Raw genomic sequence first — 13,815 nt, forward strand, 5'->3', positions numbered from 1 at the left:
CATCTTGAAATTTCTCAAAGTTATAACATATGCTCATTTTCTTAGACTAATGAGACTTTGATCTTTCTTCATCTTCCTTTTGCTTCTTGTGGCTCTTTTCAATGTTCACAATGTGCTCACAAGCTTTGCTTTTCTTGAAATTTATCTCAATAATGGGCTTTGGCCTTGCTTCTACCAGGCACTTCGCTTTTGTTTGTCCAATAATTCAAATTCTCAATGATCTTTTTGACTCCCTTACATTTTGAGCTATGAAAGACTTGATCTAAGATCTCCATTATGTTTGATCTTGTGATAAATCATATGCGTTGCCCCGATATAGGGAGGTAATCACCAACAGGGCTTAAAAATGAAGATTAAAGGCTCAAATTGGCTTAATCAAAGGATGAAGTGTTTGGGTAGAGAAATAAACTACTTCTCTTCACTTCAAGATGTTTCGAGCTTTCACGGGATATCACCGGGAGCTACCACAAAAAGATTTATGCAAGTTAGCACAATAAAGTCTTTTTCTATTTTTTCTTCCAATATGTCAACTACGAACCTCTAAACATGCCCCCAATGTAGGGTGGTTCTTGACAAGGTTATATTCAAAGACTTCTTTTGGCTCAAAAGGGTTTGCAAAGGATTTAAAAGTGTTTGAAGATATGAAATGAATGTCTTTCGTCATTTCAATCCATGTAATCATTGCGATGGTTGGGCGACAACCTCGCTGGCCAAAGATGTAAAACAAAAACAAAGAAAAGAAATAAAAGGAAAAAATTAATAAAAAAATTCCACAAAATATTAAAAATTATCCACGTCAACACCGGCCGTGTCACGTAGAACGGCCAGCATCCACACCAGCGATTTTCAGTCAAAATTGGCTGGATAGTTCCGATTGAAAAAATTCGTGAAGAGGTTTAGGTCTCAATTGATAAAATTAAAAAATTTATGGCTGAATTAGTAAAGATATGATGGATTTATAATTTTTTTTGACAACTTTCTCTTGATTGGCGAATGAACGCTGCATGAAGTGCTGATGTTGCTTTCATGCGTGTACGAAATTCCCTCGCCGATGATTTTGGGAGAACAGATGTCGGAGCTTTCGAAAGCTGACGTTGTTTTTCTCTGTTGACTTGGTATTTTTCCACACGGCCAAACTGTCGGTGTCGTGCTCGAACATCGATTTTGGTTTTTATTCAGGCGAAGTGATACGAGTTCTTTCGTCGAGGGCAGCCACTGGACTTTGAAAATTTTCGAAGCGACGAACATCACCGCAACCTGTTCGCGAAAATGACAACAGAAGAAGACCCGAACTCGGTCCAAACACAGGTAGGCTACAACTCAGCTCAAACGATTCCTGAATCGCAGCTTCGGGGGAGGGTTTCGCGGTTTCATCGATGCTTCATGATGTGGGGTTGGTTTGGATTTGCTTTCGGTCACGAACACGTTAAAATATGCGAACAAATCGTTCGAAATCCATAGGCTGGACAGCATTAGAGACTACGGGGTAACTTCACCATCTTACGTGAGTATTACACGTTACATGCTTTGGTCCTAATGATGCTAGGGTAAGAATCCGTTTCGCGGAGTAGGACGAATAAATGTCGCGACTTACGGTTTAATAATTATACTGTCGCCCCTAACAGAAGGAGAGGAGTATTCAGATTGTACGTAATTCGCTTCTCTGATTGAAAAGGTTGTTTTTTCTGTGTTTTTGGCAATTCATACAACAAAGTGCTTGATATGGTGCAAAGTATTTCCATCACAATAGGGACATGGGGATCAAGGCCAAGTTCCAACTTGTCGGGCCTATATTTCATTCTACGTGACAACTTGTGGTATATAATAAGCAAAAACAATGTCGTTTTACTTTTATATGCAAATCATATCTTGCACCGCGTTGATCTGGTGGCCAAGATCCAATTTCTGCAAAAGTTTGACAAAGTCAAAGAACAAAAAGAATAGAGGAAATGGGGGGAAATTAGTAAAAAAAGTCGTAAACATCTTATATTTTATGTTAATTTTGTCCTGAACTTTCTGATGATTTGTCAATATAGTCCATCTGAAAATTTTTTATCAAAATCGCTGAGTTGGAAGCTGAGGGTATTACGTTGCGTGGTACGACCGGTGCTAATGTGGACCTATACTTACAATTATTAATTTTTTGATTGTTTTGATTATGTATTTTCTTTTCTTTCTATGCTTTTTACAACTTTGGATAGGCGAAGTTGCCAGCCGACTCTCTCCTAGATCTGGGCAAGAGCCCAACACCCTAGCCAGCCCACTATTGGAAAAAACATAAATGAAAAAAAAAATAGAACTATAAGAAAATCATAAGATTTTAAAAAAAATTACGACAATTGTATCCGGCAACGCCGGTCGTCTCACGTGAAATAGTCGACGTCCATATCAACGATTTTAAGCCATAATTGATCGGATAGACTTTATTGGCAAATTGTCGAAAGGTTCAAAATTTAATTAATAAAATTTAAAAGTTTAAAATTGAATTGATATAAATACAATATATTTAGGACGTTTTTGATAATTTTTCAGGAAATTGAGCATTGGCAAGTGGTGAGATTGATCCACCTAAGCATGTGTAGCTGTAGGAAAAACCATAATGCAAGACCGAGGCATGCGATGCAATTGTTTGGAAGGAGAAAATATTCAGTGGTTGCAAAGATTCTGGTCAATCACTGATGTGGCACGTGTTTTTTACTCACGTCCAATAATTAGTTGACATGTGTCCACTAAGGCGAATAAAAAAATAAGAATCTATTTTTTTCTCTTCTTCCTCCTCCATCACGGAACAACATCCTGTCTAGCCACCATCTCCACCTCTTTCAGCGTCGCTCTCAATCGGCCCAAACTACACTTCTGTCGACGCTCGCAATTGGCTCCATTGATGCTCGTCGAGATCTGGCCTCGCCCATGGCTGCAAGCTTTGGCCGTCCATCCATTGACGACAACGACACTGCAACGACCCACGACTGGAGTTTGTCTGTCCACTGACAGTAACGACTACAAGCGGCAAAATGCAGATCCTGGTCGCCATGATTTTTCTCTTCTTCCTCCTCCATCACAAAGCAACACCCTATCCGGCCACCATCTCTACCCCTCAAAGCGTCACTTGCGGTCGACCCAAGCTACACCTCCTCCAATGCTCGAGGTCAGCAACATTGTCGCTCATCTAGATCTAGCCTCAGCCATGGCCGCAAGCTTTCCTCGTCCATCCATCGACGGCAACGACTACAACCAACAAAATCCCGATCTGGTCGCCATGATTTTCCTCTTCTTTCTCCTTCGTCACAGAACAGCACCATGACCGACCACATCTCCACCCCTTCTAGCAACGCTTCGGTCAGCCTAAGCTACATTTTCGTCGACCATCACGGCCGGCTATATTGTTGCTCGTCCACATCTTTTTTCTTTTCTCTATTGTTTTGTTTTTTTATTCCTCTCCGTTTGTTTCACAAAAAAAAAATAATTATGAAATTATTTTCTTAAAAACGATTACTTGCATCACTTATAAGAATGAATAAATGAAAACTATAAGTATTTTCATTGTCCTCCAACCAAATATTTGGATATAAATTATTGTAAATAATGAAAATAATTTTTAATAACTACTTTATTTCAATTGATCATTTTCTTTTTCTTTTTCTTTTTTTCCAAACAAAATGATTGTATTTTTCTCACTTTCAGGATGTGGTAAAGTCGGATCTATGGATGCTTAATCAGAAAGTGCGAGATTGTCCAAATTCGTAGAGCCCAACCCAAGCTCGCGCAACACCGAGCCCATAAATCTGTCTGGACACAGCCCGAAACGCTAGCATTTCTGTCTCTCTTTGTTTTGTTTTTTTTTTTTTGGGGGTCGAAAAAGAAGTGCATTACTGAAATCAAGACAGAAAACAGAATAGTTTACAAACTGGTACGTCAGTGTCACATTTATCCAAACTAATTTTTGCATCATTGAATATTCAAAATCACCAAAATCTTAGATTGAGAAATATGCTAAAATTTTCTAATTTTTCCCTACCTCGAGTTTCGAAAATCTGTGAAATCCATAATTCACCATGACACAAAAATGAGTTCGGGATAGGTGTAGTATGGGTGCACTAGTTTAAGATTATTCGTGAAGAAATTAATTCGGGATAAATGCGGCACGAGCATACTAGTTTGATATTTTGTGTAGTATTAATTCATTATAATGTATGCATTCATAAGGAATAATTGTCCAAAAAGTCTCGAATTTATTGTAGGCGGCCAATTTAATTATAAGCTTTCCAATCTGACCTTTTCATCCCTAAACATTGTGAATACAGTATATCCGGCCAAAATTGATCGAAATGGCTATAATAAGACTAAATTGGCAAGATTGAAAATTTTACTACCGACTTGGCCGCCGCACAATAAATTCATGACTTTCTGAACAAATTTTCAGCATTTATAATATACAGTAATTGGATACTTAAATAGTAATATTGCTAAATTATAGTGATTAGAACATTAGGATCACAATACTACATCGTTCAAATTAGATGGGACAAATCTCGAGTGCGCTTTTAAGTGAAAGGTACCAAACACTCAACATGGATTGATGAGATCATATCGTAAACCATAATCGGCAGGACAATCTACAGCAAACCATAATCGGCAGGACAATCTACAGCAAACAAGATTCTCCCGTGGTCGTGTCCAACGATTTTCCTCCCTCTCTATTTTCAGTAGCCCTTTTTTCTTTTTCTTTTTTGTGTATCGTACATGTTGGATTCTTGCTCTTGGCAATGGCGACTTGTAAAGGAATCGAACCCAGATCTCGAGCGAGGGAAGTCGATTATATCCATACATTAGTTGACCGATCCACGAATTTCGAACGTGGATTTGGATTTTTATAAGGTGAGAGCCCACCCTAAAGATAGACCGATTGGAATGCTTCAAAAAAGGAAAATGGCTAAGAGGAAGAGGCCGAGGACGGCCAGTTCGGGAGTCTCTTCTATTGGATTGATCCCTAGGAGACACGAGAGGGAATGGTGTTTGTTCCGCCCCTCCCTAATCCTCCAAAAGACAAAAATGGGGAGCACGACGAAGTCGCGGTTGCCACGAAAAAGTTAAAAGTTCACGTTGCTTAGATCAAACCAATCATGTGTCAACATTCCACGGCCAGAAAATTGACAACGAGTTTTTAATAAAAATATAAGCTTTGTATTATATATCTTTCACTTAATAATTTTATTTTGTAATCGGTCGTATATTAACTTTAAAAGATTCGTCTTATTTTAAATATCTAGCATTATTCTATGAAAAAAACGTCGTCGCCTGCAAAAACTACTCCGAGAACAACACCTAGACCAAACCGGGACACAGACGTGCGAACAACGTAGGCCGCAGAAACCGACGTGGCGGCCACCAACACGGAAACATGGCACGAAGCTGACCTTCCCATCCGGGTCAACGGCCGAGCCCATGGACTGCCACGTGGCCCACTCCCCACCATTAACTCTCCTGCCGATTCCCGGTAACGAGATGAGAAATGCGAAGAAAAACCAAAAGCGATTCTGGGCCCCTGTTGTTGTTGTTGTTGCTGCTCCTCTTCTTCTCCCTCCCTCCCTCCAAAAATAGCCTTCCCCCCGACGTCCCACCCATGCAAGAACTGCGCAAAAATCACGAAAGGATTTCATTGACGTTTCGTACCGTGTCGATTCCGAAATGATATCTGCCTAGTCTCTCCCTCCTCCATTTTCCTCTTCCTTCGCCTGCCCATCGCCATAGCCATTGCCATCGCCAATCCACATCGATGGAGAAATCGCCAGCTCCTGAAAACGACAGCGACGAGATCAAGGATGCCGTGGCATCTCCCCATTCTCCGACTGTAGACGCGAGCCCCCCTGAAGTCCTTCAAGAACCGCCCGAGGCCGAAGAGAACGAGGTGGTGGAGGACTCTAATGCCGAGGAGCCCGATTTGACCCTCCCCCAGGTCTGGGAAGAGATCGATGCGTTCCTCGGACGTAACTCCGACTCGCCCCGCGACGGCGGGGAATCGAATTCGGATTCGGATCCCATTGAGATCCCGAGAGCCGTCGAGTTGCTTTCTAAGAACGTCGAGTCCATGATCGATAAGTACGCGTTGGACGCGGGCAGGTCCAAGTTCGGCCACGACCCGGAGGAGGACTCGTGCTTCTTCGGCTCGGTTGGCCGGCTTTCGAAGCTCGCGGACAAGATTGGGGATTTAAAGCCGACTGCTGAGAATGCGAATGTATTGCGTTCTTCTTCTCTGAACAGGACCAGCTCCGTGCTGCAGCAGGCGATGTCATTTTTGGAGGAGGAGTTTCGTGCCATCCTCGACGAGGACTCCAAGACTGGAAGAGATGATTCGGATCCGAAATCTGCCAAGACGAAGCACTCGTCGTCGTTCAATAATTGCTGCAGTCAGGAATCCGATCGGTGCAACCTTCCGGAGCCCGAGCCCCCCTCCACGGAGGAGGAGTTCCAGCAATTTACGCCCGAAACGATCTCTGTCATGAGCAAGATTGCGGACGCGATGATCTGCGCAGGCTACGAGACTGAGTGTTGCGTGCTGTGGATGATGATGAGGCGGAGGGCATTCAAGTCGGCATTGAGCGAGCGAGGGTTTGACGTCCTCAGCATCGACGACGTCCAGCGGATGCAGTGGGATTCCCTGGAAAGAGAGATCGCCACGTGGATCGCCGCTGTCAAGCGATGCTCCACCATCCTCATACCCGGCGAGGGCGCCCTCAGCGGGTCAGTGTTCTCGGGCCAGCCAGAGATTGCGCAGGACCTGTACGGCAACCTCGCCCGCTCCGTCTCCATCCGGCTCCTCGACTTTGCTGAGGCCGTCGTGCTGACGCAACGGTCCGCGGAGAAGCTGTTCAAGTTTCTCGACATGTACGAGACACTGCAAGACCTGATCGCTGCGGTCGATGGGTCGAAGCAGTACCCAGATGATCCCAAGAAGAAGGAGGTCAGGGCGGAGATGATGGCGGTGAAGGGAAGGATCGGGGAGGCGGCGGTGAGCATATTCTGCCAGCTGGAGAGCTCGATCAAGAGCGACAGCAGCAAGGTCCCCGTCCCGAGTGGGGCCGTGCATCCCCTCACTCGGTACACGATGAATTACCTCGAGTACGCCTGCGAGTACAAGGACACCCTGGAGCAGGTGTTTCAGCAACACCACGACAAGGCCGTCGTCGAGACCGCCAACGGCGAACCCACGGACGATGCGGATTCCTCGGCAATGAAAGCGTCGCCGTTCTCAGTGCAGTTGTTGACGGTGATGGACCTCCTGGATGCGAACCTGGATATGAAGTCGAAGCTGTACAAGGACCCATCGCTGCGGTATATATTCCTGATGAACAACGGGAGGTATATCGTGCAGAAGATTAAGGGGTCGAGCAAGATACATGAGCTGATGGGGGACACATGGTGCCGGAGGAGGTCGTCGGACCTGAGGCAGTACCACAAGAACTACCAGCGAGAGACGTGGTACCGGCTGCTGCAGTGCCTGAACCACGAGGGCCTGCAGGTGAACGGGAAGGTATCGAAGCCGGTGCTCAAGGAGCGGTTCAAGAGCTTCAACGCCATGTTCGACGACATCCACAAGACGCAGAGCACATGGGTAGTGAACGACGAGCAACTGCAGTCCGAGCTTAGGGTTTCAATCTCTGCAGTTGTCACACCAGCGTACCGGTCGTTCCTCGGCCGGTTCAACCAGTACTTGGACCCGGGGAGGCAGAGCGAGAAGTACATCAAGTATCAGCCCGAGGACATCGAATCTCTCGTCGACGAGTTGTTTGATGGCAACCCGACGTCAATGGGGAGGAGACGGACGTGACTTTCAAATGGCGAGGAGAGTGGCTAGTAACCGCGAGGATGTTGATTCCTATTGTGGAGAGATATCATCATGGGACTTTTTGTTAGATGATTATTGTTTCCCGGCAAATGACACAGTCCGGGTCGATGCAATTTTTTGGTACGCTTGACAATTATTACTGGGGTTGCTGTAAAAGTTCAATTGACACTTTGATAATGGTAATGTAACGAGAAGTTTCGCACACACGTTTTGGATCTGACTCTGTTTAGTCCATTTGTGTCGGCTCATCTTTGTCGGGACCTCTCTCGTCCGGGATCGCATTACCAGGACAGGAATACACTCCGACATGACACTTTTGGGGCTCACCTATTGATAGCTTTGGAACCAGGCCCCCCTCCTCCCCCACCCCACCTCCCCGGGGCTATACCCATTACCCAAGTATAACCTCGTTTTGATTATTACAGGACTGGACAAAAACTAATATACCTCATCCATCAGATAAACTTGAAGGCTTACTCGTGAAATCAATGGATGTATGAAGCAACCCACCCTCCTGCGATTTTAAGGTCGTCGGAAATCCTTCCATAAGGAAGGGCTCATACCCATGTCATCATTGATTCCGACAAGCATCTCGTGTTAGAGTTATCCTAATGTGGGCTTATATTAATTGGGATTGTAATAATTGGCTTGGTCTAATAAATATTGGATATAAAGATTCTTAATGGGCCTAATATGGGGCTGACTAGTGTGGGCCGAGTTCGGCCCGGCCCGTGATGAGAGGGCCCGCCGTAAACTCTATAAATAGCGCTCAGTCCCTCCTCTAGCCCTTAAGGATTCAGAAATCACTTCACATAAAGTTCGGAGAGAAAGTGAAGGGCGTCTCATCGAGCCGGTCATACGGAGGGTAATAAAGGAGAAGATCTAGAGCTTCGGATCATTGCGATTCCACCCGAAGTACAATGGATTCGAAATCGAGTGCACAAACTCTTTATTTTCTCGGTATAGCGTTCCATTTTTAGATATGGTGATCCTGGCATAGCCGCATTAAGGTTTATAGCGGCCAACGGTTGGTATCGGAGCGGTTCCATAGTCTAAATTTGGAACATTCGGTTTTTGCTTGTTTCCGAAAATTTAGACGGATGAAAGTTGAATTTTATTACATTTTCGGAATCTACTCGTCGTTCCGAGCATTTCGAGGGGTGGCCGGCCGCCGGAAGAGGCCGCAAGGCGCCGCACGCGGGCCACGCGCCACCGCGGCGCCGGGCCGGGCGCAGCATTCACGCGCGCCACGCGCGCGCGTGCGCGGCAGCGCCCCGAGCGCGTGCGGCTGCGCGCGCGTGCGCGACACGTGTCATCGACAAGTGTCGCTTCTCGCGACGTGGCGCGCCCACGTGGCCGCCGACGTCATCATGACATCGGCGGGCCACCGCCTCAGCCAGCGGGTCGGGCCGGGTCGACCCGACCCGGATCCGATGACTCGACCCGCGACCCGGTCGGCCCGTTGACCGTTGACCGGTTCAACCCGACCCGTTGACCGGTTCGACCGATCGATGGTTGGACCGGAAGCCGGTCGGACCGGGGTTGGGTGGATCGGTCAAACCGGTCGAACCGGTCGTTGGACCGATTGTGAAGGACCAGCACGTGCATGGCACGTGCGGCGCGTGAAGCCCACGCGCCAAGGCTTTAGGCGGCGCGTGCGGATGCGTCCGGGTTCCGTTTGGGGCAATTTTCGTACCGGCGTGCTCGTATGAAGATTCTCTACATTGTGGTATATTTATTTTAAATATTGGGAGCTTTTAAGGATTTAAAAATGCATAAAAACCCTTTATATGTGTATTTCTAGGGGTATTTTTAACATTTTTCTTATATTTCCATACGGTTTTGGAAATACTAAGGTTAGCTCATATGATTATGACCACATACAGAATGTGTAGAGTATTCTAAAGTATTGGCATGTATAAAGGTTAACATGCATCAATAAATGAAGCAATGTCATTGGCATCATATGTGATTTTAATGACAACCGCCCATGTCTTTAAGTTTAAAATTACATGTATATGATGAAAGTGAGACATAAAGATTATATCCTTGGTATGAGAGAGTTTCAAAGACTTAATTGGGTTGTGTGAGCCAAAGTGGCACACTTGATTGAGTTTGAGAAATATCGATCTCGTATTGTGGGGGATGTCTCCTATTCTAATGCATGGTTATACTCCCAAAGGAGATGATTATGTATTAATTTTGGAGGGATACATGTATAGCATATGGTTAAGGATTGACTAATCCTAGTGGTTCATCTACCCAAAGGTGGTGATTCACGAAGATTGAAATATATTCTGAGGACCGCCGATATGTGGAGAGTTTAAAATCGCACGTTATACAATCTGCCCAAAGGTGATTGTATGATGGTACATGTAACTCTCTAGTTGTGTACTTATATGATTTTTAAGTTACACAGTACTCACTGGATGCTGATTATATGCACTGCTTATTTTTCCAGTCACCTTCTCTGTGAACGGCAACTCCATTACGATTGAGGTTCTTCATGGTTCAAATTTTAAGAAATGGAGAGAGGATTTTCTGTTTGCTATGGAGCTGGCGGATGTTCATGTGGCTCTTTATGAAGATAAGCCAGCCAATCTCGTTGAGACCAGTACAGCAATTGAGATGGCGCGTTTTGCTGCTTGGGAAAAGAGCAACAGGATCTGCTTGTTATCAATGAAGCGATCCATACATGAACATCTAAAGAGTAGTCTACCAGTTGACCGCACTACGAAAGAAATGATGGAAGTTTTGATGGCCAGAAACCGAGTATCATCTAATGCTGAGGTTGGGACACTCGTCCAGGTACTTTTTAACATGAAGTACAATATGGGTGCGGGAGGAGTTAGGGATTATATCCCGAGAATGCTGGATTTGCAAACAAAACTTAAGATTCTGGGTATTATAATTCCCGATGTCATTATGGTACATCAAGCCTTAAACACCCTTCCCCCTGAGTTTGGTATGATCAAGACCAGTTTCAACACACGGGATGAGACTTGGTCTATTAATGATTTGATAGCCAAGGTGGTGGCGGAAGAAGAAAAGCTGAAAAAGGAAGGGGGCATTACGCTATGGTAGCCTCTAGTTCTGGCACTAAGAAAGGTAAGGGGTTCAAACTTCGTACTCGTAAAGGAACTCATCTTGCCACCGGTTCATCCGACAAGACGGGTCATAAGAAAGCGTCCTTTAAAAAGGATAATGACCGCTGCTTCTTCCGTAAGAAGAGAGGTCACAAGAAAAAGGACTGCTTTAAGTATAAGAATTGGCTGTCTAAACGTGAGGATGCGGGTATTGATTCTTTGGCATCTGTTTGTGAATCCAACCTATCTGAAGCCCCATCCAGTTCATGGTGGTTAGATAGTGGTGCAACTAATCATGTTGCGTTTACCATGCAGGGATTCATAAACCGGAGGAAGCCAAATCGGGATGAATCAAACCTCAAAGTGGGAGATAACAACAAAGTCGACGTTGAGTTCGTGGGAGATATAATTTTGGTTTTAGAATCCGGTTTTAACTTGATGTTAAGGAACACTTTTTATGTACCTTCCTTGAGACGGAACTTAGTGTCCGTATCATGTTTGGACATGTGTGGTTACTCTTTTGAAATAAAGAACAGTATGGTTTCCATGTTTTTTAATTCGGATAAAGTTGGGTACTGCAATATGTCCAATGGATTGTACTGATTGTGTTTAACTCCCAAAGATATATACGTCGTTTATACTGTTGAGAATATTATCTCCAAAAGAACTCTACCTAAGGAACAGTCGTACGCATTGTAGCATAAACGTCTTGGTCACATTTCTAGGGAAAGAGTGGAAAGATCGATAAAAGCCGACATCCTACCTACTCTTAAAAGTGACCCGGAAACTTGCGTAGACCGTTGTAGAGGTAAGATGACTAAGATAAAGAAGAAGACAAGCAGTCCGTAGTTCGACATATTGGAGGTCATTCATACCGATATCGGCGGACCTTATACTACGACCTTGTGTAGAAATTTTTATTTCATCACTTTTATTGATGACTATTATCGATATGGTTATACGTACTTGATTAAGGAAAAGTCCGAGTCTCTTGACAAGTTCAAGATATTTCGGACTCAAGTCGAGAAACAATTGGGAAAAGTCATAAAGGTTGTCGGATCTGACCGAGGTGGCGAATATTATGGTCGACATGGCGATGCTGGACAGCTTAAAGGGCCATTTGCCATATATTTAGAGGATTACGGGATAATAGCTCGGTTTACTATGCCCGGGAGTCCCGAATAGAATGGTGTAGCCGAAAGGCGTAATCGCACCCTTATGGATATGATAAGGAGTATGATTAGCAGAACCAACTTGCCACCTTTTCTTTGGGGTGAGGCTTTGAAAACAGCCCTTTATATTTTAAATCGGGTTCCCACTAAAGTCGTTCCATTGACTCCTTTTGAGTTATGGACTGGACGTAAACCCAGTTTAAATCATTTAAAAGTTTGGGGTTGTCCTGCTGAAGTGAAATTATATGATCCAACATTGAGTAAGTTGGACTCCGTAACTACTCGATGTTACTTCGTGTCCGATCCGGATCATTCAAAGGGGTATCGGTTTTATAACCCTAATGGAGGTACAAGAATTGTGGAGTCACGGACAGCGAAGTTTCTGGAATTTGATGTAGCCGAAAAGGGTAGCTGTTCGAAGACTATAGAAGATAATAGTACGATGGAAACTACTGTATCATTTCCTCTACCAATACAGACAATTATGGAGCCTCCTATACCTCGGACGGAGCCTATTGGGATTCGGGATCCAATTATTCCCGATGAAGTTATTCAGGCCCCACGGTTGCGGGATCAAGCCGAGGTAGCTCCACTTAGGAGGTCTATCGGACAGAGAAGATCAGCGATTCCACCGGACTATATAGTCTATTTGGGAGAGCAAGACTACGATATCGGCTGTGTGGTTGATCCAGTTACTTATACGAATGCTGTTTCTTGTCCTCAATCGGATCTGTGGATGGATGCGATGAAAGATGAGTTGCAGTCTATGAGATATAATGGTGTCTGGGAACTTGTTGAATTGCCTAACGGTCATAAAGCAATTGGCTGCAAATGGGTGTATAAGACAAAAAGAGACTCTAAAGGAAAGATAGAAAAGCTTAAAGCTAGGCTGGTAGCCAAAGGTTTCACTCATAGAGAAGGAGTGGACTATGAAGCAACTTTTTCTCCAATCTCTTCTAAAGATTCTTTCGGAGTGATCATGGCATTAGTAGCTCATTTAGATATGGAGTTACACCGGATGGATGTAAAGACCGCTTTTCTGAATGGGGATCTTGATGATGAAGTCTATATGGAACAACCCGAAGGTTTTACAAGCGATGTTTCAGATAAGCTTGTATGTAGACCGAGAAAGTCTATTTATGGTCTCAAGCAAGCTTCCGGGCAATGGTATTTAAAGTTTCATAGTGTTGTGACTTCTTTTGGTTTTGTGGAGAATAGAGTGGATCGGTGTATATACTGCAAGGTCGGTGGGAGGAAATTCACTTTTCTCGTTCTTTATGTGGACGACATTCTACTTGCGAGCAGCGATGTTGAATTACTGCGTGAAACAAAACGGATGTTGTCGGAGAACTTTGATATGAAGGACCTTGGTGACACGTCTTTTGTTCTTGGCATTGAGATCCATAGGGATCGTTCTCGCCGGGTATTGGGTTTATCTTAGAGGGCATATATTGATCGTATTCTAGAAAGATTCAATATGCAGCATTGCAAGCCAGGAATTGTTCATGTCTCAGAAGGTGATAAATTGAGTCTTTCACGGTGTCCTCATTCGGATATTGAGAAAGCCCAGATGAAGGATGTACCTTATGCAAGAACAGTTGGTAGTATCATGTATGCACAAGTTTGCACAAGACCAGATATTGCTTTTGCAACAGGACTTCTAGGCAGATATCGGTCAAATCCAGGACACGATCACCGGGTTGCTGCCAAG

The 13,815-nt window shown here is 44.4% G+C and overlaps 1 protein-coding gene across 1 annotated transcript; it reads left to right on the forward strand.

Annotated features, from left to right (window-relative positions):
* Positions 1 to 5,623: 5,623 nt before the first annotated feature.
* On the forward strand, positions 5,624 to 8,186 carry LOC115749424 (exocyst complex component EXO70B1). The gene has a single exon (XM_030686238.2). The coding sequence runs from the start codon at positions 5,777 to 5,779 to the stop codon at positions 7,826 to 7,828; it is 2,052 nt and encodes a 683-aa protein (XP_030542098.1). The 5' UTR covers positions 5,624 to 5,776; the 3' UTR covers positions 7,829 to 8,186.
* The last annotated feature ends 5,629 nt before the right edge of the window (positions 8,187 to 13,815 follow it).

Source organism: Rhodamnia argentea, chromosome 6 (genome assembly GCF_020921035.1).
Source record: "Rhodamnia argentea isolate NSW1041297 chromosome 6, ASM2092103v1, whole genome shotgun sequence".
NCBI lineage: Eukaryota > Viridiplantae > Streptophyta > Magnoliopsida > Myrtales > Myrtaceae > Rhodamnia > Rhodamnia argentea.